The 26,779-nt window shown below is 37.7% G+C and overlaps 1 protein-coding gene across 6 annotated transcripts in view; it reads left to right on the top strand.

Annotated features, from left to right (window-relative positions):
• dennd1a (DENN domain containing 1A) overlaps positions 1-26,779 on the top strand; it is a 267,700-nt gene that overhangs the window by 1,407 nt on the left and 239,514 nt on the right. For all 6 annotated transcript variants that reach the window (XM_088940720.1, XM_088940718.1, XM_088940719.1 and 3 more), the window contains exon 2: positions 1,219-1,283. In XM_088940720.1, the coding sequence (XP_088796846.1) occupies positions 1,219-1,283 (65 nt within the window). The remainder of the gene's footprint in view (positions 1-1,218; positions 1,284-26,779) is intronic.

The following is a 26,779-nucleotide window of genomic DNA, read 5'->3' as shown; positions in this document are numbered from 1 at the left end:
ATTTCACTGTCAGGCTTTAAGCTATTGCTCAAAAACTTTGCAGTACTGCTTTAAAAAGTATAGGAAAGTAGACAGTGACTATTAAACTCATGTTTTGGCTCGATGAACCATCCCTTCCTTTAAACATATTTTAAGGAAACAGGAGAAGAAATTTGTCCAGAAGGATGTTGATCTACGCAATTTGCACACCTTGGAATTGTTTTACAAAGAATACAATTTCTGTGGTTTTGCTGATTTGCTCTTTACAAAACTATTTGTGCTGCCTTTTTGGAAAAAAGTTTCCTTTTGTCTTTCATCTCAAAAAGATGCTCAGTGAGTGATCTGATGTAGCATGTTATTTAAAATTTGCATTAAAGCAGAGTAAAATATGTTGTAGGTTTTTTTTGTCGTATTTGGTTTATTACAGGCACAATCTTTTCTTTAATTCATTTTAAGTAAATTAATAAGAGAAGCATGTACTGTAGGCTTATCTGTACAAAACAGCAAGCATGTTAAGCTTCTCAGCTTCGGATTCTTGTTGGGTGTGTATAATATATAAGTACAGTCAAAACTGTTCCTTATTTTGCAAATATACAGTGTTTATGTTTACAGACCTGAAAATGTCCTAACATTTTAACTGTGCAAATATTATGCATGGCATAATTATTGTTGTCTGTACTGTGGAGGTACTTTAGTTAAACTGTATGCCAGTTTCTATCAATAGAAGTATTTTATAGAGAAGTAGTGGTTATATAGAGTATTTTGTGTATTTTTTAATACACTTACAGTATTTTAAAATGACATGTATTGAATCATAGGAGGCACAGTGGTCCGGTAGTTAGTAGTGCTGGGGTCCTGGGTTCAGTTCTGGACCTGGGCTGCTGTCTGAGTAGTGTTTGTATGTTTTCCAATTTTTGCAAGGCTGCTCCAGTTTCCTCCCTCTGCCCAAAGACATACTGATAGGTTAACTGGCTTCTGGGGAAATAGGATGGACTGTCATCCCATCCAGGGCGTATCCTGCCTTGTGCCTGTTGCTTGCTGGGATAGGATTCAGCTCCCCTGTCCAGCTGTATTGGATAAAGCAGTCAGAAAATGGATGCAGTAAATCACAAGTTATGATCATGAGATCATATTTAGCACAAAAATCATTCATAAATTAATGAAAACCTTCCTTAATTATGTGTGTTAAAGTACTGTTACAGTGTAGAGTAATACCCACATATATCTTTTTTTTTCCAGGGACAATCCTGAGACCACCTTTGAAGTATATGTGGAAGTGATACATCCAGGGTCTGCAGGAACAGGTAAATGCATTTTTGCCATAACTGAATGACTTTTTAAAAAAGATTTAGCACCGCTTCATTTATTATTTATTGTTCTAAAGTAATGTTAATACTTAGTGGTTTTAAACTAGGGTCTTTAATTCTTTATATAAGGTCTGTTTGGTAAAAATCCATCTTCTCTGGAACTAACAGTAAAGTTTCTCTTGTTACACTTTCATGGACAACCTTAATTTCAACTACACATCCTTCATTTTCCTAACAATTTTGAGGTCATTTTGGTTCTACCTGCCCGTTTTATGTGTTCGACACATGTATCATGTGAAATCCAAGCAAAGTATCTAGTTAATTCTCTAGAATCTTACATGGGTGTGAACCTGAATTTATAAATGAGGAGGTCTTGTTTAACTTTGTAGTCTTTAAACAGCAACAGTTGAGTAGAGCAGATAGTACAATACATTTATATTTCCAAAGCAAAATTCATAAGGTCACAAATAATAGATTGATTCTCAAATTGGCAGCTGTGGACATCAAAGGTAATGTTTATGTATGTAATGAACACTGATAAACAAATTCATGATAAGGGGAGAAATGTATAGTTACCTGAGGAAATCTGTGGACTGCAACAGGCATTGCTTTTAGGTGCTCTACTTTTTCTGATTAATATCAGTCATATGTATATTGTTTTTTTTTTAATTCTGTGTGTTATGGTTTCTTGCCGCTATTCAAAGAGCTATTGTTTAGGTTAATTGGTGCCTCTAAATTGTCTCATATATGCGTGTGAGTGAATGTGTTTGTGCCCAGTGATGGATGGACTGGCATCCTGGTCTCTCTTCCCGACGCTGGCCAAGCCCGACGCTGGCGACGCTTCCCGACGCTGGCCAAGCCCTTGCCTAGTTTCTGAGATCTGATGAGATTAGTCAGATAGGTGGTGATGTTGCCAGGCTGTGTGGTGATGCACTGCCGCCAGAAGATGCCATCAGCCCCGAAACACTGCAGATGGGGTGGGGAAGTGAGAATTATTTGAATAGAAGGTAGGGAGGATTTTATAAAGAACAGGCTATGCAAACCAAACTGGAATTCAGATGGGAATCCTGGGATAATGAGAGGGGAGATGAGATCACTTTATTGGCCATGTACAATTTCTTGCATTAGGAATTTGTCTTTTCGCAGACCCCAGCTTGCTCTCCATGAGACACACAGACAGGGAGAGAAGCTGGGGGTCAGAGCGCAGGGTCAGCCATTTATACGGCGCCCCTGGAGCAGTTGGGGTTAAGGGCCTTACTCAGCGGCCCAACGGAGTAGGATTCCTCTGCCGGCTGCGGGATACGAACCGGCAACCTCCCAGCCACAGGCGCAGAGCCTGAGCCACAGAGCCTCCGCACCACCCCTATTGGATAATGGATATTATCCTCTCATGGATAATGTCCATATCCATTAGAGTAGAGACATTAAACAATAATAGTGACAAAAAAGGATGGAATCATGAGGATTTCAGTGCGACCTGGAAATGCAAAAAAAACAAAACGGCCTTTGCTGCATAACATGGACTTTAATGTAGTTCATGCTTACTTGTTTCAGATCACTGTTTTTGTAATACAGAGTACTTTCCATTCAGTGCGTGATATTTTTTGTATTGAACTGATCAGAACAGATGAAGCTTGGTGAAAATCACTGGAGTTCTGGCCAGTGAGAGAACATGTGTTCGCCCTTGTCCACCGGGACGAGCGGCTTGCTGATGATGGGTGAATGGATGGAGGAGAGGAAGGAGAGATTCTGGTGCCTGGTAAATTTTCCTACCAGAAATGAGAAATTTATCCTCATTACAGCTACAACAAGCCATGATGTCTGTTCCATTAGAGATTCACAGATGTCAGTAACAGTAATATGTGGTGAGGTCAGTGGTAGGGTAGGCACTGGCTAGTCTCACACCCTCATTTACATAGACTCGATTGGCAAGCTTGTAACTGGAAATATTGTAATTAGACATACGGTTGGGAACGAGACGCGGCTTAACGAAAACCCTGACATAATTGCACGATTCAGCTGACGGATGGCTTTGGATTTCAACGCGTACTTTATTATCATCTGACTTCCCTGTCAAATTCATGGTTATTATTGTCTGGAAAAGAATATACTAGAAACGCATTCACTGATTTAATTTCTGTTAATGTTTTCAAATAAGCGCCCAAATATACAATTAATATGCTCATGTCCTATAATATCATCTGCACGCCAGTACCCGACAATTAAAATCTAAAGAAATACCTGCATTCACAAATCGCTGGAATTGCCAGCTGCTCTGCTTTAAAAATTCAGTTTGGCAAAGTGTTTTTCAGTCTTTTTGAGATTTAACATCATCCGTCTTCATCTCTGTTAAAGCTGTGAGTTTAGCTTTGTTAGCTGAATTGCTCTTTAAGAGCAGTAATTCAAGGGCGCAGGCTTAAAAGTCGTGGTCTGTCTTCCTGCACTGAACTCAGGTGGCTCAGTGAAGGCAGAGATGCCCCGCGCTTTTCTTCTCACCCACTGTGACGCGATGGGCTTGTGCTTTGCTGACCGAGGTCAGCGGTGGGGAAAAGCCGATATCGCCGCCTCACGTTTTTTAACCGTGTTTGGGTTAGGGATCGAATTATGCGTTGATATGACCAAAAAATATTTAGGCTGTGCTGAAAATGTACTGCGAGAACAAAGGCTGATGATCAATAATGCACAGTTTAGTTTGCGTTTTTCAGGATTATCACAAGTTAGGCAATACTCTAACTACATGTTAACAGTACGGTGTAACTTACTGCATCTGAAATGGCCTTGCTGTTCATGGCTTTACTTATAAACATTTTGGTATTTGAACACCCCTTTACTATACGTTCTCCGTCCGAGTGAAATTATAAACTTTAGGGTGGGGTGAGCTATGCCAATCTTTTTTGGTGAAAAGACAATGGTAACATGTAGCTCTTAGTGAATAGGTTCAGTCCGAATGTCACTGATCAGGATGTGCGATCACCTAATTCAAAGAAAATGAAAACATATCTTTCTAGGTATGGGTCTTCCCCCGTTCTCAAGGATCCACATCGCCCAAGTGGTGGCCAGTACATTAAGAGTTTAGATCAAGTGAATCTCAAGGCTCTGTGATCCACCATGGGAAAATGCTCAGTAATCTGACCGATTTTTATTTGGTCACCTAGTGACCTTTTAGAATGGAAATGCTTTTAAATGTGCTTTCTTATAACCTCAGTGTTTTAGGTTGAACCCCAGTCATTAAAGAAACTATCTGTTCCTTCCCCTGCTTAGAACCAGTGTTGTATTCTTTGAATATAATTGTTTACCTGGGGCTGTTAGGTGGGCAGGAAGACTTTCAGTTTTCTTTTGGCATGTGGTACATAAAACCTCTAAAATGTGACTTTCTCTGCTTACCTCAATATTATAATAATTTTATAAATAAAATTATGAAATTATTGTTCTGTATTTTTACAGATATTTCGATATTTCGAAGTCTGGCACATTAGAACACCTTTATTACACGAAAGAAGCACAAATATAGTGAGGGAAAAAGCACCAAGAGTAAAACTAAGTTATACACTAAAAGATTTAGTGCAAAGATTGCAAACTAGAACATAAAGTTTAGCCTGTTACAAATCTACTATGTTGAGCATAAAAAGAATCTGATCACATCTAATTGTAACAGTGAAAGAAAAAATTAGCCAAATATGGACAGTTTTTTTTTGCAGCAGGTGCACTGAGATTTTATTGACCAGGCATAGGTAAATCCATTATGCTGATGAACATTTGTCATCCACGGGGGATCTACCGAGAGAGTCGCAGAGGAGTAGGGTGTGTGGTCACCACTGCAAGCTACACCTCTGTGACACATGGCTGAGCAACAAGCTGCAGATGCTGTCCCATTCCTCTCATAGAGCCAGGACAATCATGTGCCCTTTCACTGATCTCTGAGCCCTAGATACCACACATTGTTCCAGCTCGTTCCACTTGCGTCCAGTGAGGCATCACTATCACATGATAATCTCGCAAGAAAGATGTTGTTACATAAACAGTATGAGGGCATGTGTTGTGCTGAAGGAGTGCTTGTCACATCAGGGTGAGGCTCATTGCAGAAAGGACAGCAGATGACGTCCCACGATTGGATCAGGGAATCTCTCTGTGCAGTAAGATTGCCATGAATAACTAGAAGTTGTGTAGTTAATAGATACTCCCACCCAGGCCGTTAGACTTGGACACCCCCTTCGATCAGTCAACTGTACACAACAACTGTTGTGTTATTATGCTTGTGTACACCAGATGTGTATCTGAGTATTCTGCAAAAGAACTTGATTTATTGCTAAAGAAGATTTTTATTCTGTGGAAAGTGACAGCATACTGACTCGTTCCAGCCTCCAGTATATACGATAGATGACACAATGACATTGTCATCTTGATAAGTGGGCCGCATTTCTTACTTTCTTTATTTTTCTTTATGATTTAACTTGAAATTCAGGTTAAATCACATCATCACCTGTGTTTAATGAACTCTTTCAACAAGGAGATAATTTAGGGGTTATGTCACAAAGTCACTCGAGTGTATCCCAATCATTTAAGCAAAATTCCAAGAAACTTTTAATAAAAATCCTAAATCTTTGAAATATAAGACAAATATGTTATATTTCTAAAAACATTTTAACCAATTGGCTATATACAAAAGCTGTTGTTGATATATGCCAGTGTTTGTTCAAATTCACTCTACAGTCCACAAGCTTTACCAGTCCACATATTAAAGTTCACTGGCATAGTCAATAATTGTGTTATCTATGAAGAATATGGAAAGGATGCACAAAAATGGCTTAAATGGGAAAAAATTAAGTGGCAGTTACATTAGGAGGTTAAGAGATTGATGATTTGCTGAATTAATGGTTTACAAGATCTCCTTAAAAGGATGCATGCTATGTCAGCTTCTGTGTACCTAATTTGTCTCTGTATGAGTGGGCTGATATTACATTTTAATTTTCACATAATGCAGCAGCAAAATCAATTGAAGCCTTCTTTCATAGCCCCTAAACAAGTCTACACTGATGCTATTTTTCTATTTATGTTTTGAGATGTGGCTTTTGTGTTCCCTCTTGTTTAAAGTCACAAAAAGTCAATGTGTAGTACAAGGTCTTGCCTAGTGCTTAATTTGTTTTTATTTAAATATGAGACCAATAAAGCTGAAGGATTCATATTTTGTCATGTTAATTAGGCTGTATTGCAGAAAAACAGTGTACTTTCCTCACCCAATAGATTGCAAGTATAAAGCTCTAATTCTACCTAAAAGGAAGAGTGTAAACAATTCAGTATATACAGTATAATGTCAGTGAACAATGTGAAGCCAATGCTTTTGGTGTGAACAGATTCTGTTTAGTGGTAGATTACTGCCGTCATGCAATAGTCACGTGTTGAGTAGTGTCAGTTCCAAGAGAAATGCAATAGAAGTTCGTCTCTGAAATTATTAAATTGAATTCATTTTAAGTGTAAGTCTTTATCAGAGGCAGCTTGCATTCAAAACAGTCAACAAACTAAACACTCACTGTGTGAATTGCAAAGGTAGGGTGTACAGAGGTAAAAATAACAATCAAATCGATGAATGCAATAATTATGCATAATGTGATAAAACAATAGTAGTTCGAGTAGGGAGCTGTGTCAGCATGCGTAGGCTGCAGAAGGAACAGGTAAAGGTTTATTCCCTGCTGAAAGGAAAAGACACAGCGTTTCGGCTGTGGAATCTTCCTCAGGTGTCCATTTCACCAGAAAAAGTATCAAGAAGATTCCACACCTGAAGAAGGTTCCACAGCCGAAACACTGTGTCTTTTTTTTTTCCTTTCAGTGTGGAATAAGCCTTTACCTGTTCCTTAGTTCTACAGTATTCATTCAGCTGTGCAAGGTGTGCAAGGTGGAGAACGAGCCACACAGAAAGATCGCCTGGAAGGTGTGTGGAGAGGAGGTGTCGGCAGGAAGGGGGATGGAGCAGAGTTCAGGAGAGCAGAAGGAGGGGACTAAGATCAGATGTGACTTGGAAGAAAGAGCCGAATGAAGAAATAGCAGAAGAGGAGCTTCAGGAGTTGAAGAGTATTGCAGAATGATGTATTGAAACAAAACAAAACATTTTTATTAAAGACCATTATTTACCAAAAGTAGCCGATGGTTCTTTGCTCTTAAACTATGGAAAGGAATCCATGGAATGCATTAGCAGTAGCATCTGATGTTGTTGTACCTTGTACCTTGTGTGTATTTTTTCTCAGTTAAGCTGTGAAATGAGCCTTAATTGGAATTGATTAAATTGGAAATGAAACTGATATTAATAAAACCCTGGAGCTGGAATTGAAAAGCACAGGAATTTACTCCCACTTTGTAAATATGATTTCAACTTCACAAAGGTTTGGTGTTGGTGTTGGAGGTTGCAGAACCCAGGTATTTATACTTGATTCCAGCTTTAAAGAAGTGTAAAATTATATTTTAGTGAATATTTATTAAGGGTGGTCCCTGTGGATGGATAGCCAGGGTGCAGATGCACAGGAGAGTTTTGGTTCTTTGGAAATAAGCAAGTTAGTGAAGGAATTTGTAAAACAGGCTCCAGTATAACCAGGTACCATTGTTTTATGGATAAAAGGTTGCTTTTACTATTGCTGTTTGTTACACTACTTCGATTGTACATATTATAATGTCTAAACAATTTTTATAGTCTAGTTCAAAAGCCAGATGGGGTGTTTTTTTTCTTTCCTTTGTTAGCAATACGCTTTGTCTTTTCATTAATAACAACTTGGTTGCCCTTAGGTTCTGAAACATGAACTATCAGTATGAGATTAGAAAATGCACTCTATGCCTTACACTGGGACTACATAACAAATGGCAACCCACACTGTATAGAATAGTTATGTTTGTTTCTCATTCTGAAATGTAACACAAGGTTGAGTGTCTATATGTCCTAGAGTAAGAGAAAGCAAAATTTTCACAACAAAGGAGCTGCTGATGTCTGAGCACAGATCTTATAAAAATCCAGTGCTTTAAATATTGTGCTTCTAATGAAACCACAGAGGGCATGTACTAACTGTAGAAAAAAAAATCCTTGGAGCATTGCTGTCAGTAGGGTCTCTGATACTACCAATATGTAGTGAAGCTGTTACATGCTTCTCTTTGGAATTATGATTCTTTTTAAAATTGGGGTGTTGTGGGTCTTAAATCTAGAGGCAAATGCATACAAAATACCTTGGATGTCTGCCTTTACTGCATTTTAATAAAGCCTTTTTTTCTGATCTTTGTGGGTCTTTTTATACTGCTTTGAGAGAGTTTCAACATCTTGACAAGGATTTTATTCTCTCAGTAAAGATCTATAATTACTTGGATATATGCATGAATTTCCAAATTAATTTATTATGTTATAATTATATGTTGGTCAAAAAATGTAAAAATCTAGGAGATATTTGGTTTCAAAGCAGAATTTTAAAGATCTCTTCTTTTGAACTGGGGTGTAGCAGTCAGATGACACATATTGAGTGTTGCATTTATGTCTTAATATTTGTTTTACATGCTTATTGATACAATCCCCAGTTGCCAAAACATGGTCTAGATTTCTTTTGCATTTTCACATAGTGGAATTTGTTGTACGAGACGCCGCAGTCATGACTGCCTTGCTTTGCATAACTGCTTTGACATGAAAACTAACCTGTTACCTCACCTGCAGACCCTGCAGAATGTGGTTGGCATTGGCGGAGTGAAGTGTTAATGTTTTAAGGAATGGCGAGCAATCACAAATTTTATAAGGAATAGATTAATTTCCTTATCTTTTAATTGCTGTCTTAATATGCCTGACAGGTGTCCATATATTTCTAACAGGTATGTGAATACTGTAGTTCCGATCTCCATTATAACCTGCAGGTATCCCTTGTAGACTTTTAGGTTTTATCTTGTGAAGGGTGAGAAAAGTGCCATCTCTCTCACCTGTTTGATGAAAATTGGATTAAACATGTCACCTCTGCGATGATTCCTTGTGTTTGTCACCTGAGCAGATAGAAGTCCTTCTTTTGCTCTTAATGATTAATCACCCTTTATTAATTTACTGGGGATGCTTTTAGTAGTTTGTATTATTTTATTAATTTCAGAAGTTCATAAAAAATCAGACGTTAGAGGCAATGTCTTACTTTTCAAATGTAATAGTTATATTGACATCATAATAGCATTGCACAGAACCAAGTTACATCTGACAAAATAATTAATTGAATTTCAGAAGTGAGTCACATTTATTCATGTATTGCTTTAAAATTCAACCAAAACAATGTATCATTCTGCTCTTTGGATGTCCACTGGAAGCCCCCAAAGCTAAACAGAGGCCTTGAATGTCCTATTTCCCTGGGGTGTAAAAGGTGGTAATATATGAAAAACATGCAGTATCATCGTGGTTAAGGCTATAAGGCCACAAAATGCTCAATCTACCACTTTCTGCTGTCGTGTGAACTATTAAGACATTTAAGGCTACTGATATACTCTTCTTAGTGCACTTCCCACTGACTGTACTGATTGTATTGTATGTATTGTATTGTTGTATTATTGTATCATTTTGTTACACGGTTGCTGTGTTAAGTTGCTGTTGCACTCCAGTTTCCCTCACGGGATCAATAAAGTATCTTCCTATATAGTGAAGTAGTCCAGGTGGGGAGCTGCGTCAGCGTAGGCTGCAAAGGAACAAGTAATAGGTTTATTCCATGCTGAAAAGAGAAGAAAGAAAACACAACGTTTCGGCCGTGGAGCCTTCTGCAGGTGTGAGAAAGACAGGGTAGTCAGCAAAGGTAGTGTAGCGGCAGAACAGCTCAAAAGCTGGGAGAGAGGAGGAGCGGGAGCAGGGGACAGACAGAGTGGCCAATCAGGTGGTGTGAAGTCAGGAGAGGTGAAGAGAGGTGTGAAATGAAACCTACAATGAATAGAGAGGAATTAGAAGTAAATTAGTCTGTCGTTGAGAGAAGGGGAAAGGTGTGATCCTAGCTGCAGAATAATTTTAGTTTCTAAGGGTTCTGGAGCTCCTGTTAAGATGGAGGAAGTCATAGACTCCAACATGTACCAGGACATTTGGCCAAAGACCAGTGTTCCAAAGCATGCCTCCAAATTGTCATAGGAGTGATCACCTAATACATGTTCTAGACTGGCCAGCACAATCTAGACCTCTGTCCTGTTGAACATTTGTGATAGTAACTCAGAATGCAAGTTCTGTAACTGAAACTAAAGGGTCTGAAGGATTTAGCACAATTCTACATGGAGGAATGTTCACAAATTGGCTTTCTGAAGTGCCCGAACACACTACAGGAGGCTTCAATTCAATGTCATTGTAGTCAATGTAGCTGTAAACCACGCGTCAAAAGAAACTTTCAAAAGGTTGGGGAATGCATACGACAACATGATTTTAAAAGACGAAGAGCTTTTTAGCTGGAGCCCGAGATTAAAACGAGTACCTCAGCTCAAAAATGAGAAGGCAAAGTTTCATTTAAAAAGTCAGCGATGTGGATTGGCAACGTTTTTGTAAAATGCTGGGATCTGGGGAGACAATAATGAGATGTGAAAGAATGTCATTATGGGACAGAAGTGCACAGGTAACAACCATTTTGTCAATATCATCTTTTATGTTGAATTATTGTAAGAGCTATGTTGGTTATTCAGCTTCCTGTTTGAATTTGTTTTCCTTTAAAGCCTATGTCTTCTGAAATCAATTTTCAGTGTTATTGATATTGACACGAGCCCCATTCATGTGATTATGTGTAATTAACTGCCTGTTATCAATAGTACTGTACTGGTAAGAAGAAGCAGCTACCCTCACTCTTGGCTATCATTTATTAAAGGATAAACACACCCAAAAATACAAACGTGGACTTGAATCAGTGAAGATATGGAGATTTAAAAAAAACAGTGATGGTCAATTTGATGATTTCAAGATCGTTGGAACATATGGAGGTGTTTGCTTGATGTATGTGTCCTTGTACTGTATGTACAGAAATAGGATTGAAACTGTATGAGACCGTAACACTAGCTTGCAAATTCTAAACAAAATGAACTATATCTCTAAAGTATTGTCATCGAAATGTGCTATATTTTGATAATCTTTTACAGAAACAGCTGTAAAGCAGTGATGATAGAAAAAGTAACGGAAAAAAAAAAACCCAACTTCAGATGTTGAATGAATTCAAAACATCTTGAAATAAATCTGGCATATGAAAGATGTCTATAACTGTGTGCCAGTCCTGTATGCTCAGTGAACAATATCTGTATACTGTATTAGCTTACAAACAGCTGCAGCATTGTCATTGTCAAAAAGACCTAGAGGCTGTGGTTAACCTCTGTGTGACAGTGAATGAGACAGTATAGACTGGAGAAAGAATGGTTTTTTTAAGCACCATTGGCCTTATTCAACCATTATTTCACCTGACAAGGAGCTAGGGCTCAGTGTTGAAAAGAACAGATGAATTTGTTCAATATGCTGATGGAAATGGTTTAATGAAACCGTGGCAGTGCTTGTGCAGTATGAATACGCTGCTGTTTGATACAGTAAAGATGCATTTTTGCTACTAATAAAGGATATTTCCTTTTTTATCACTCTTGTAGTTTATAATTGAATACAAAACTGTTGACAAGGAGATTTGGTGCTGCCCTGAGTAAATTTATTATCACTTTTTTGCATGAAAATGAAAGCTGTATAAGCCAGCAGTGTGACACTAGGGGAAAAAAAAGCATTAGAATCCATCCAACATAAGGAAAGTGGAAATGAATCTTGAAATTTTCCAAAACATAATTTCTTGAGAATCAACTCCCAGATTATTTAAAATGCAGCTGTTTGTTTTATTGTCTCCAGAGATTCAGTGGAATTCACTGTACAACATGGAATTACAGAGTAATGTCATTTCTATCGGCAATGTCATACTGCTCCTGTGCTTTTGCAGGAATGCTCATTGGCAAAAAATACTTATTGTTCTCCAGGGGCTATCTTTTTTTATATTCTTCCTTTTTTGAGTATCTTTTAACTTTTGTTAACTTGTTTTTATCAAACAAAATGTCCTGTCTAGCTTGTAGTCGCAAACATACATGATCTTTCACAGAAAAACAAATGGTCTTTCCTTAGTAGATAGTTACTTTTTGTGTCTTTTTTTCTCTATTTTTGCCTTTGTACTCTTCTTCTTTGGACTGAACTGTGGGTGAGTATCAGTCATAACTCTTTTCGAATAAAGAAAACTTATCTTTAACCACTCAGCTGTTAGATTTATAAGCAGAGTTTCAGACGCATTGTAAAGATGCCTTGAGCTCTGATATAATTTGTTGATCAGTCATTCACTTATTCTTTGTTTTGTTGCTGTTTGGTGGGAATTTCTCTTTTGGCCTGGAAAAAAAATAATGGCTTTCTTTTTGTTTTTTTGTACCTCTTGTAAGAGCAGCGGTCTTGTCAAACATCTGCTCCACGGATTAGTTAAAGAAAACGTAGATTGTATTATATTCTGAAGAGGCTTTACTGTAAGGCTCACTGCAAGTTTTCCTTTCCTCTTTTCTCCTGCTAAATGTACTACTGTGGTGAAAGGGAGGATAAATCTTTGTTAACAGGGAAACTATTAACTCTGGGGGAGTTAATCAGAGTCAGCGAAAAGGAGCTGGCATTTACATGTGAATTGGCTCCGAGTATATAGTGCACTCCTTTATCTTGTTCTTTCAAAAGGCTGGAAGCTGGGGTTTAAATACTTCCTACTTTAATATCGTAGCAGAGAGGAGTGCGGGGCCTGATTTATGACTGAATGGAGGCCAGGTTTGCTCAGCTTCACTCCAAATGAAAGTTTTAACTTTTTTTGCGCGCAGGTTCTTAATTATTTAAAGCTACAGTGGATGCATTTTGAAAAGCAGACCTGATAAGCGTTTTAAAAGCATGCATCAGTCAGCTATGTTAGGAAATTTCATTCATCTGCTCCCCCACTCCATTGTTATAACTAAAAATCAGCTATTCAGCTAAAATTGCAGTTCTCTTTAAAATATTTTTATTTGTATTGAGGGTTGGTGAACAAAGTGAAGAATTTCAGCATCTGATCAATTTTTATATTTTTAAGGTGCAACATTTAAGCTAAATATCCTTTTACCTTTAACAAAATATAACCCATTGTGAATATATAGCTTTCCTAAATAATATTGCTGAAAAGGTTACATTGGACTAGGCCAGATTGCAGTAAACCTTGAGTGTTTTCTCCTTAAATCATTTTTATGTCTTACTATCACTCTGCACATTTGAAAATAACTTTTTGAGTCACTTAGAATATGTCACATTCCTTGGCAACACACACTGATTGTTGTCCCTAGAAATTAAACAGACTCACCATGACTCCCGTGATATTAAAGTTAGTTCCCTGTGTGTTTCCACAGCACCCTCCTCTGGGTCCATTTTTTTTAACTTTTGGAAAATCTGCTTGCAGAATGCAACAAATAAAATGATGTTCTTGCCTCTGAATACTAAAATTCATGTATAATGTAAATCATGTAGATCAGCACTGTAAGATATCTTGATCAGTAATGCTTTGATTCAACTTTAACCCACTGTCAGCATTACAGAAACAAATGTTTTCCAAAGCACATTGACATACAGGGTCAGATTTATAAGTGTGAAGAAAATAGGCCCTGCATTTATTAGTGGTTTCTTACTATCGTGCAATATGCGCACTCAGATTTAATTTAGAGCTCATAATGTGGTTTGAAAATATGTACAACATGTACTTACCTAGCACAAATATAAGTAACTTGGTTTATTATTAGATATTTTAATAAAACACATTTAAGCAACTCTCTTGGGTCAGAGAATTTGACTAAACTACTTGCTCAATGCCACCTTAATGTAGCATAATGGTTAATGGTATCTCTAGAGCTTTTGTGTACATTTGCATAATTTAGGTCAAGCTAAGTTATTGTAAGGTTTAAATGCTGTTTTGCATTATAACTTTGTTTGGGACTTGGGGAACCTAGATAATAACAAAAATCATACCAACAGCAATGCAGGGATCTTCATACATCAGCCAAGTCCTCTCCTGTTAAAATTTGGCATCCACCCCACAGTTAAGGAGGAAACGTGTTCACCCAGTAAATCTCTTTACACTGCGCTGTTGTCTGTTTCATATAGCATATGTGATCACTGTCAGGTGGCACAGTGGTGTAGCAGTTAGCACCGCTGCCTCTTAGTGCTGGAGTCTTGGGTTCAGTTCTATGCCTTGGCTGCTATCTGTGTGGAGTTTGCATGTTCTCCTCAGGTTTGCCATTTCCTCCAGGAGCGCCGGTTTCCTCCCACAGCCAAAACGACATACCAGCAGGTTAGTTGGTGAGTGCGTGTCTATGTCTGAGCCTTGCGGTGAACTAGCGTCTCGCTTGGGTGAACCCTGCCTTGCGCCCGTTGCTTGTCAGGATAGGCTCTGGTTGGACCGATGACCCTGAATGGGCAGGATCAGCTGGAAATTGGATCGACGGATAGATGTATTCACTAGCCAAAGGAATTAGAGCTGCTGCCTCCACAAGCATTAACATCAGCTTGAACAGGATACAGTATGTGAGCACTCGAGAGGTTCTGGGGCACCTGCAACACATAAACATCGCATTCATGCTGCAGCATCTCCTTCAATTGAGCTGGGTGCATGGGCTTTGGAAGAGAACATACTGCAGCAGCCCCACTGTTTTCCAAGGGGCTTGAAATCAGAGGATTCTTCAGGCCAGGGCAGGTGATCTGAAGGTGACATTTGTCACATGCTCCTCAAACCAGCCTTGTATAGCCTGTCTCTGAGAAAGTGTCTTCATTACAACCGGGGAACTCTCAGTATTTTGGCAACAGTGTATGTTATGGTTATTAAGCCTACCTAGGTCTAAAAGAACGGAACTAACGGTCTTTAATTTAGAAGGAAAAGCCTGGAAAGGGCATGTAATGTATCGCCTACCTCATATGCAGTTGGTGTGCATAATATGTCCTGTATTGTTTTTTTTAACAAACAATAAATCTTCTTTTTATTGGCATGTTCTTCGCAAGTATCAAGAATTCAGAAATATGCTATGAACTTCCTAATTGGACCAGTATCCCAAACTGAAGCACACAATAAAAAGGTGTTACAATTCTAAACAGAATTATTTTTTAAAGTTATTTGCCATTTTTATATGAATATTTCAGTAAAGACTATACCTGTATTCACCTTAATATGCATACTATATTCATGGCCTAGCTGTGCGTTGTGTGAAACCATACTCCATTTTAAATATTTTACATTTAACGTTTTAATGTTATATTGTCATGGTTTTTTGTTTTGTGGAATTCCAATTGAGTAATTCTGCCCGTGAAATGATTACATTTTACATTTCGCTTAGCCTCCAGTGGCGTATACTGTAGGAAGAGACTGCAGACACCAGGTGAACCCAGGTCCATGCTGAAAATGTTTATTTGCTAGCAGCTTCGTTGCAACATGTCAGTGTGCAATTGGCTGTTTATGGGTTCTGGTTCTTGGTAATATGCTTTCTGTTTAAGGGTTAGTGAAACAGCAACAAATCCCTCATTCCCAGTGCATTCATTATACAACCCCTAAAGCATCGTTTCATATTAGACATTTTGAAACAAGCAATAAAACATCGTTTTTTAAAAGTTATACTATGCATTTTGGATTTCCCTGGAGGTAGGTTGATCATATGTCTATTTTAATTGAATCATATAGGGAGTTGCTAGATGCTGTTGCTTGATGTAGTCTCTTTGAGCAGCTTTCAGGTACGTTTGTCATTTCCTTCTTACATGAAATGTAACTTTTTAAGGCTTGTGAGCTGTCATTTGTGCCTCAAGAGGGACTGTCATTATGGGAATCCCCAAAACCAGGATTGTTATGCAAGTACCTGGATGTTTTACATCGTGGCCTCTTCTCCTATATGATAACTACAAACCCAATGAGATCGGTCACTGTAATACAATAATACAAACGATCAAACGCTTGTTCGGTCACTGGCCAAAAAATTAGCAACTGCCACCAAATGAAGTGCGGGTCCCCGAAAATGGCCAGACCGATTTGGAAAGGCCATGGCCTGTGAAGGTCTGAAATATTGTGCAGCACAGCCCCGTTCCTTTCTGGCCACCTGAGGTGATGGAGGCATCGGCAGATATAAACAGAGATTTTCACTGTGGTCTCGCCACATGAGAAGCAGTGATTTATTTGGTCTGCAGTGCAAGAGCTCTGTCTTTCGGACACAGGGAGAAGAAGCCACTGGTGCAAGGCGTCAAAATGCTGGGAAAGGCAGTGATGTTGACTCCATCGTTTGCACAGGCAACTGTTAGAAAAGCAAGGTTACCCGAGTTTAATCTTTTGCTCCCTTTTACATATAGAGTGTTACAAAGAAAGTACACGTAAGGCTTGTCTTAAAATCCTTTAGTAAAGAAACTTCTTAAACTCTTAATACGAACTAAAATTTTTCGGCTGAATCTGCTGACATTGGATTTAAAGATTTGAAAAATCAGGAAGCTGAGCTGGTGTGGAGAGAGTGTCGGGGTGCACCAAGATCTTTCAGATGATGCTGCACGCATGTACTTAAGTCGAACGTCGTATGTTGTGCCTGAAGTCAGTCTGGCATGCCACTGTGGTGTCAGTGTGAAAGCGAGACAACACTCCCATTCTCTTGCCTGACAAACTCTGATCCTTATTTGTATGTTTCGCAAAAATAATTTTGTCTCAGGCTTCAGTCACCGAAACATTAATCACCGTAATATATTGAATATACTCAAAAACAATGCTTGTGTTTGGTCACACATCACATTTGTGTTAGTGCTGCGAGGCTACTTGGAAATTCGCTGTGCTGGTCTTTAAGAGGTATTTCTAAAAAGGGTTTCTAAAATGCGAGAAAGTGAGCCTCATCTGCTGCTTATGTCAGTGTTTGGAAGTAACATCTTTAGTGTTCATGTTAGTCATGGTAAATTATACACAGATAATTGATCTAATTCCTTCATTTTTTTTGGTACTATTTATTTGCATATAAGTATATGTGTACTGCATTTCACAATAATGGGGATTGAGTTAAGTTCTAACCTTAAATGCATACATTTTTAATCTACAGCAATCCAACAAGAAGTAAGATTTTGAGATAGTTTTGGTAACTGGTGTTACCATTTGCAGCATCCTATAAAAGTCAAATTCCCAGTATTTGGATATTGAGCAACAGTTGCTATACCTTTGAGAGTTAAAAGGAAACTGAATTTTGAAGAACAAATATTGATGTGTCTTTTGGATATCAGCAGCCCCAAGGAGCAATAGGTATGTAGGCTGTGAAGAAATCGGTGACACAGAACTTAGTTTTTTATCTTGTATAGCTGTAAATGAGAAAAAGTGTTTAATAAATTAGAAATATAGTCAGCCTCTCGAGAAGGAATTCTTTACTGATTGATCTTCAAATGATTTTAATTCCAGAGAAAAGAGAGAAATTTCACTTTTGCAATAATACTTTTTGCGTGGAATTAAAAAAACATCAACAATCAAATTCCAACTGATGAGCGACTCATCTTGGTGGTTTTTACCCAATTAGTTTAAATCACTCAGTTAATAGTATTTATAAGCTTTTCCCTATGTGTAACATCGGGGAACAGCAGTAGCTTAAACTGGTTTTAGAACAATCAACAAAGTAAACATATTTGTTGCAGTTTTTTTTTTCCTATCTCCTCTGTGACCCTAACCCCCTCGGGAGTCTTGACCCACAGTTTGAGACATGCTGCCCTACATAAATGCGGCAAACACTAATTAAGTGTCTTATGTCTTATTTTAGAAAGCCAAGTCTGGCTGCCAAGACTGGGACATGCATCTGTGTAATATTCAGACATAAAGATTTTTTATTTTTTTTTACCAAGCTTAGTTTCTTTCTGTGTTCTAGAGATGTGAGATGCAAACTGTAGCTTAAGCTCGACAATGCTGCATGTAGTTCATTTCGCAATTGAAAAATGAGTCTACACCTTAGGTCTATTTAGGCCATTTTATTTCTTACAGTAATCTTAGTCAACAATCCCGGTATCATCCAGTATAGACAGAGCAAACAATCTCTCCCAAACAGCTGTAAGTTATTTGTCCCATATATAAGGTGATTCAAAGCAGTACATGCTAAACCGATTTCTACCGTGTTGTGCAGAGCTGTACAGTATGCAGCAAAACCTTAGGCCTTATAATATGCTCATCTGCCAAGCAGTTTTATTACACAGTGCTGTATTTCTCCAGCAGGGAAAATTAGGGCTGCCTACTTTGTAACGCATCATTCAGGTTGCCCCCAGACCCCAAATTACTCCCCCCCCCCCTTTCCCCATCCTAGGCAAGATTAAGCCATGGCTGTGTTTTGTTTGCAAGGCGAGCTCACTTCAGCTGGAAGATTGCGCTTATGTGCTCTTGATCGTTTTATTGAGTGGAATGAGAGAAAGTAAATCTGATGTGGAAATGTAGTCTTAGCAGGATTTGCCATTTTGAAAAAAAAAAGGGTCTTTTCACTTGTTTTGTTGGTTTATCCCTAAAGCCCTGTTTCAGCCCCCCCCCCCCCCCCCCCCCGAAAGCTTTTGACATCTTCATCAAGTTCACAGTGGGCTGGCATTGTTTGCTTTCGCTTGAAAGCCTGATGAGATTTTGCCCTCGTAGTTCAGTGGCACAAGGACAGGACTATGCCCTGGCAAGGGTGGTTTTTCTTTTCATTTTCTTTTTTCTTTTTTTTTTTTCCTGGGTAACCACAATATGGTCATTGTATGGCAGTGAATAATTGTGGCCACTCTCAGTATAACCCGCTCTCGGGCTTTGACTGTGAACCAATTCTTTTCTTTAGTGTGAAAAGAGCCTAATCCATGTAAATACAGCACACAGAATAAAGCTTTACAGAGAAGGGGAAAGATTGCTAAGCAGGAGGCTAGGGGTCAGCAATTTAACCTTTAACCTAACAAATAAGAAGCATGAAAGTTCCAGAATTGGTTTACAAAGACAATCCCCTGCAGTCTATCAGTTTTTCTTTTGTGAGCTCGTTGTAAGGGCTTGACTGACAGATGCTGGTTTATAAGGAGGAGAGTTGTGAGAGTAAATAGATAGATTTTAATACTGTACTCTCTGTTTAAATGTTGGGCTTAATTTTATGAAATGACTGCTTTGCAAAGAAATGAATACTTCATGTAGGTTTTTGTACTGAGAGAGTCTAAAATGATAAGAAATTGTATGCTGTGTTTCTAAGGCGAATGGACTTGTCAGCGTGACAAATATAGTTTGTTGCAAAAAAAAAAACTTACTTAAACTTTATGATTTAAACGTCATGGTTATGATACTTCGTAATCTGATCCCTTATACCATGCTGTAATAGCCCATCTTTAAGAAATGCTGTTTGTTTGAGTATGATATTCTAAAAATATAATTTGGGTTGTGCATTGCTGAATTTAAAAGGATAATTTAAAGAGCAAGCACATTTTAGATATTTATTGAGGAATTCAGTGATATAATGACAATGTAAAATGCCCTAGAGACGTGTGAAAATTTTAACAAGGAATAACAATTTCTTTAAAAAAACTGCTGTATATATGAGTTTATTGCTTTACATGCACATCAGAAAATAATGATAAAGATTTTCCATTCCTTTTTTCTCTCGTTAATTTGTAATGGTTTCTTTTGAAAACTAGTATGTATATATCTTTAATTTTCATCTACCAGTGAAAACAGTGAAAGCATTTAACACTCTAATCAGCATATTTTAAACACTGAAATGATAAAACCTGATTAGTAAACTTTTAGGGCAAAAGTATATGCATTTGATGTACATTAATTCCTTTTGGATATTTTATTTTTTTCACATTGTCAAATTAGAAGAACAGACACTGCATATTTTAGAAATTAAAACTATTGGCCTCTCAATGTCTTATGTATGTTTTTGAAAATTTAGGAGTATTGTACTCCTGTGAAAGATCTTGTGTTTAATAATTCTTTTACAGCTGCTGAGCCGTGTCTCTTACCATTTCTTTCATTACATGTCCTGTCTTTTGGGAAAACTGTGCGTGTTTCTCTTAATCTGATTAAAGGATTATTCTGCTAATTTGTATTTTGTTTTTTCGCTCCAGTAGTTTGACTGTTCCATGTGGTGGATGTAAAATACATTAGTTTCCATTGTTTTTTTAAGGCTACAGACAAATCTCTTGCTTTGTGTACTGTTCCCATTACATGAGACAGCAGGACCCAGTTCGTGCTAAGCTTCCAGGCTCAAGCAAACTTGAACAAATCTTAGATGCAGCTACAGTGCTTTGAAGGGCTCTGTGGAAAACAGGGTCACAATTAAATGACCTGATATAACCCAGGCCCTGGTGTCTTTCATTGCTTCCTTCCTGCTTTCAGAATCCTTTATTGTTTCCTCTCATCTACCACCTTATTGCGTCTTGATCCTCTTGCGTGTTTTTTGGAGCTCCTTTACTCCACATTAGAGGTTCTTGATGGTAGCTTGCTTTGTTGCAGCCCGCATGATTCAGCCATATTGTTCAATTACGGGTTGAAGTGCTCAGCACAGAAGAAAGTCTGTTAACCGCAGTTTTAAAATCATGTTGAGAAGGTAAGCAGAAAAGTGATCGAAGCCAGATTGTTGCTTGCAGCTCCTTTTGCATTTTCCATGTTTTCTTCTCTTAATACTGACATGGCAGCAAACCAGAAACAAGTCATATACACGACGGCCTTTTCTCACTCATACTGTACAGTTTCTTTGGAAATACTGATGATCCTATTGACTAGGCTTTCCTGAAGCTCCAGTATTTATAGTCACGGGTAAAATAAATTACAGGTAATGAAAATACCTTTGATGTAGAATAGCAACAGATTCGATACAGTGGCTGACGCCCTTTGCAAAATACAGGTATTTAAATATCCATAAGATAATCTGTGAGAATGTTACCTGTAGAACACAATACAGATTTGTCTTTTGCGGGGATAAAATAGTTTACTTTTTGGCGTGTTTGGGAAGTATCTGCAAACTTTTGCCCAGGGCATTGCAGTGTGATATTCCAGGAATGAAGGTAGTTTCAATTTGTGTCTTTTATTTCTAACAGCCTTTGGTCGAAGACTTATATAGGATTTTGAACCGTCTCAACCAAAGTTGAAACTGTATCCCAGTAAAATATAGAGAAGCTAAAACATTCCTCATTCTTACCTATGTAACTATAAACATTGGTAAATAATCTAGGGTGTGTATACTTATCGTTGGGTTTAAGAACTGTCTGGGATTCGCCAGTGATTTGGAAATTCTTTTTAACTCAGTGTTTGTTGACAGATGACAGTCTGTCAGTGAGATGAATCAGTGCGTTTTTACAGCTTTCATTAACAATCACGTTCGCCAATAATAAAAACAAATACATTTCACTATCCCCTCTCAGTTGTCTTTCAGATACTGTTACTGATTCGGTACATTTTCTTTTTTTGTTATGGAATTAATCTGATTTCAGTGTATACATTGTGCAAACGTGTTATATCCTTACCAAAGGTGCTCATAGCAGTGTTCCCAAAGTTCCTCTGTACAGGGAGTCTGGGATGGGTTTGCTCGATTATATGGTGATTTTGATGGGAATCAATAACCCACTAATACAGTGAAGTTTGGTTTTCAATATCAGTGACTTACAAGTTGTCTACATATCACCAAAACATATTACTTGTATAATAAATATCTGAAAATATATACTGCACATATTAGGTTGCATGTTAAGAAAATACAGTATAACCCATGTTTTTACTTATGTGAGCACAAGCATTTATACTATTCAGGAATGATGTCAATGTTGTTTTAGGTTCTTTTTCAGTAAGAGTACTGTCTACTCTTCACTACTGCGACTGCTAGCCTGTTTAGTTTGTAACTACAATTTCATTCACGAGCTTTAAAAGCATCCCATGCTGTGTTTTTCCACGTGTTGTGTGATGTCTGTTGAAAGATGTGCACCTGCTTACAAAACAGTGCTGCAGTTTGGCATCCATTCAAATGCACCACCACCATGCCACTGGGAAAACTGAGACTCAAGTCTGCCTTGATTCTCCAAGTTGAGGTTTAAGAATTTATTATTCTTTCCAGGCTTTTACCGGATGCTCAGGTAAAATACATATTTCAATAATTCAAGTCTTGCAATGATTGACTTATTTCAAATGTTTTGTTAACATGGTATGTAGCAAACAGTTTCTGCATTGCCCTCATTGGAACAAACATCTGTGTTTTGTGTGCTGATGCCTGTCTAGGTACGGGTCAGTTACACTTTGTCAGTGATCCTTAAAGTGTTGAGCAACATTGGACATCCTCAGCCCACAGAGTACATTACAGCTGACTATTGTACAGTAGATCATATTGAGAGCATTTACATATCTTCTAAGACCATTCTGACCACGATGAAATCCAAGCAGGACTAAACTGCACCTTGTGTATTTGAGCCATGTGGAAGTGAGAGCAGTCGTTTTAAAGTATCCTCTCAGCAGACCTCTAGAAATTATATTTTATTAGGTTTAAAGAATGGAATTTAAGTTGGAGAGTGATGAAAAAGTCCTTTCCATTCAGCGTGATTCAATATTTGTTGCTGTATGCTAAATCTGTCTGTCACAGTGTGACTTTTAGAAATTGTTCACTGTTCTGGTTTTCATATTTTCATCATTTGCTTATAAAAAAAGAGGAAACCTCTTTAATAGGCATTCATTAAAATAAACTGTATCTGGTGGAGTGCATCTAAAACAAACACTTTCAAGTACTTACCCCGAGACCTTTGTTTTTTAAAGAAATGCCTAAACTTTTGTCCTAATTGTTTTGTTTCACATAATATATTCTAGAGTGCGACTTTGTAAGGAAACTCCTGCCACCTTGATTTTTTTTCAGCAGAAACTTGTGTAGGCCTAATTCAGCGCCTGTGTCTTAAGATGATTTACATAGCAAAAGCGTATAATATTGCCGTGCTTTTAAGTCTTTGTGTCAGACTTGAGCTCATTAGAATTGTTGCTTCAGTGCAAAGTCAAGACCAAAGATTTGAATTAGAAAATACACATTAAATGTGGCTCAGACCTTAAGGTGTGTGTGCGCGCTCATGTGTGTGTTTTTCCCTTTAATGTATTTGCAGTTTAAAATACACAGTACATTCTTTTTTTAATTATACCAGCGCTATCCTCTGAGATTATTTGCCACAGTGCACCAGTGCACCCTTCAAACCCCCCCTTCCTTCAAGCATCCCATTAAATGCGGACCAAGGCAGAATGTTTATACCTTTTATGCAGAGCACAATTAAAATGTAGGAAGATCAAAAAGATATAGATGCTTTAGTGTGGTATAATATTTTAAAAAATGCAGATTCTGTTATTGATGGCTGCCTGTTTGGAAATCATTAGGGGAGGCAAGGCAATCGTTAACGCTGCATCAGCATTTAGCTTCATTTCATCTTTGCTGCTTCTGTTTTTTGTGTAAAGGGTTGAGTACGAAGACTTTGATGTGGAGAGAATGCTATTCCGTTGCTTTTTTTTTTTTTTTACCTCCCGGAAAAAAAAAAAAGACCAAATTCCCTATTGGGTGTCTTGCGATTTTGTCCGAGTTAGGGTGTTAGTTTCATCTTAGTAGCCCCTCATATTGGCACTTACTGGGGTGTGAAATGAAGTGAATTACCGATTCTGTCAAGGTGTATTCATTTCAATTCTCACTCATTATCCCTGTCAGATGGGTGTTAAATTATGTGCTCCCGAACACTTCTTGATCACATTTACCAGACAGAAGTTATTACGTGTACCCCGTCTGCATATACTGTAGTTGTCTCCCAGTTTTCACAGTTAAGAATGTCAACTTTTTTTCCACTCTCCCTAACAAGCAGAGAAACACTGAAAATAAATGTAAAGCCCGGCTAGACCTTTGTGCCTGCTTGTTATGGTGGTTGTTACCACCGGCGAATTTGCATGTTTTATGACTCGGGAGAGTAAGAGTTCATCTTGAAAATGTGCGTTGCTTCTCCTAAATAAGGGACCGTAAGACTCCCCCTCAGCACACACTGGTACATATAATTGATATATGTCTTCAGAGGGAACATCAGAAACTAAAGACCAATTGTTCCAGGAAAGAACGAGATAATTCAACAAATTAAAATTGGGTGGGTTTTGGTTCGGCATAAAAACAACCTTGTGGTAACTTAAAGGAAACCGATGAAAAGCGTCAAGCACGTCTGACAAGTTTCTTCCACCTGACTGAAAGGTTAGAAGTTTACCCTGAACACATTACCTTCATTTTAGTTCAATCCTCATTATCTTCTCATTTTAATCACATTCACCATAAATTAAGGCTGCTGTTTAAAGTTAAACTTCAAGGTCACATAACCTTGCTTGCAGACGTAGAACATTTTTGAAGTTCACAGCCAAACTGCTTTTATGAAGACTAATTGCACGTGACCATCTTGCTTTTTATCTGAAAACCTTCTGAAAACAAGGGGGTCATTAAGGATTTTGAAAAAATATGTTAATTTTCAGTTTGTTTTGAGGAGTTAAAATTGCGATAGATGTTGAGATTCAGCAGATGTTTTGTTCTGATGAGTCAATGCTCCCAATAGATCAGTCAAGTTAAAATAATGCCTGAAGGAAAATAATGCAACTTAAACATCTCAGAGCCCACATTGTCTTATTTTTACAATGGACACTGGATTTTCCTACCACAATGATTATAACTAACAGTGATCGAGACTGTATAGGCGTGCTTAGAAATAGTAATATTATTTGAAATGATCAATTTGCAATAACATAGTTGTCTGGCAGATTAGCTGTGAGAGAACAAATAAGTTGAGGGTTTAAATTTCAGCTAGCTGTTATCCCTTCAGGAACGTATTTCTCTTTGGTTTCTCCAGTAGAGTGCCATGCCCTATAAATGATCATGGTTATGAGAAACTTTAGATACTAGCATTACTCAAATAAATGATAATAATGATTATCATTATGCACACGTGTGCTTTCTGTTAAAACAAAATTATAAAAATTATTTCTTTGTAAGACCACACCTAAAGAGACACTTATTTATGATGTGGCATTCCAGAGATGGGATACATCCAAAACAGTATTAAGCTGAACCCTGCAGTGTTTCTGGTTCCACCCTGTGGAAACGTTTTGGAAGGTGCTTGTCCTTCCAAAAAGAAGAGTACAGTTAAAAAAGTGTTATAAATTACACTGCCCCCTAAACATAACATTTTGAAACATCTTTAAAATACTCTTGTGTATAAAAAATTAACAACTTTGTTAATTTGCACAGAAATGACAGAAGTTAATGTGTCGGGGAGATGCAAAGAGTTAACTTTTAACACAGAAGCTAAGCTTCCAAGGACAGTTGTATAAGATCCTTTTGGAGCACCTTCTAGATCCCAGTCAGGGCCGGCACCAGTGCGCTCGTGGCGAGAAGGCTAATCCCATCGGAGAAATCCTTCTTTAGTTTACCTCAGTCATGCAGGTCAAATCATGACACATTTCGACTGAGCAATACAATCTTTCATACTTATGTGATCTCTTTTCATGACCGTTGGAATTCTGACGACTTTAAGGGCGATAGATGTTTCCATTGAGGCTGTTTGCTTGCTAACAACAAACACTGCAATGAAAAATGCATGGGTTTTGTATTCATATACTAACCCCACAGGAGTAAATACGGTTGACAGGTGTTTGAGAAATCATTATCACAATATTCTGTAATAAAATATAACCCATGTGTGAGGGTGTGGGCCTTGTGGGCCACTGTGTGAGGGTGTGTGGTTGTGTTTGTGTGTGTCCTGCGATGGTCTGATGTTCTGTCCAAGCTGTATCCCTCCTTGGGAAATAATTAATATAGTTCCTAAACAAATCTGAAAAATATACTATTTATATACTAAATACTATACTAAAATATTGTTTCCAGACATTAATTTGAAGAAGTGTATTCAATATTTGTTCTGAACTTTTATAGCAAATTTAATTTTTCTAACTGTGAAATAATAAGAATATTATCCTATTCTTTATATATTTATATTTATATAGAAATAAGAACCAGCAGCAGTCCAGCCTTCCACTGAAGGTCCATTGATCTCTTACACTGTGCATGTATTTGTAACTCTATTAAAGACCAAGACTAATTATTAAAACAAATGTAATCTCCGGTGTGGTTACTAGGGCTCATAGGAAATTAGCAGTTATAAATATTAAAGCACACGGTTATTCTTAAACAGTGTGCTTACTGGTGGTCATTAATGTCCAGTGCTCTTCTTACTTACTCTTGAGTTTACATGTTGTTCATTGTGGTAAAAAATCTGGGAGAGAGAGAAACTGCAAGAAGATTGACTAAATGAATCAGTAATAAGACAAAGTTACTATACTGCAGATACGGTTTATATAAAAAGTAGCAGAAGAAATTTGTTCTTAGTGCTTTTTGTGCAGCATCCAACATTAAAAGGATGTTCTTAATTTGTGATTTTACTTACAGAGTTATTTGAAATATTGAATTATTTATTAAAATCCAGAGTACAGTATTTGAAATCAATGATTATCCCA

The sequence above is a fragment of the Atractosteus spatula genome, chromosome 23, assembly GCF_055471065.1.
Source record: "Atractosteus spatula isolate fAtrSpa1 chromosome 23, fAtrSpa1.hap1, whole genome shotgun sequence".
Taxonomy (NCBI): Eukaryota; Metazoa; Chordata; class Actinopteri; order Semionotiformes; family Lepisosteidae; genus Atractosteus; species Atractosteus spatula.
Note: the sequence above shows the minus strand (reverse complement) of the source record. Positions and strands in the feature narration are given on the sequence as shown.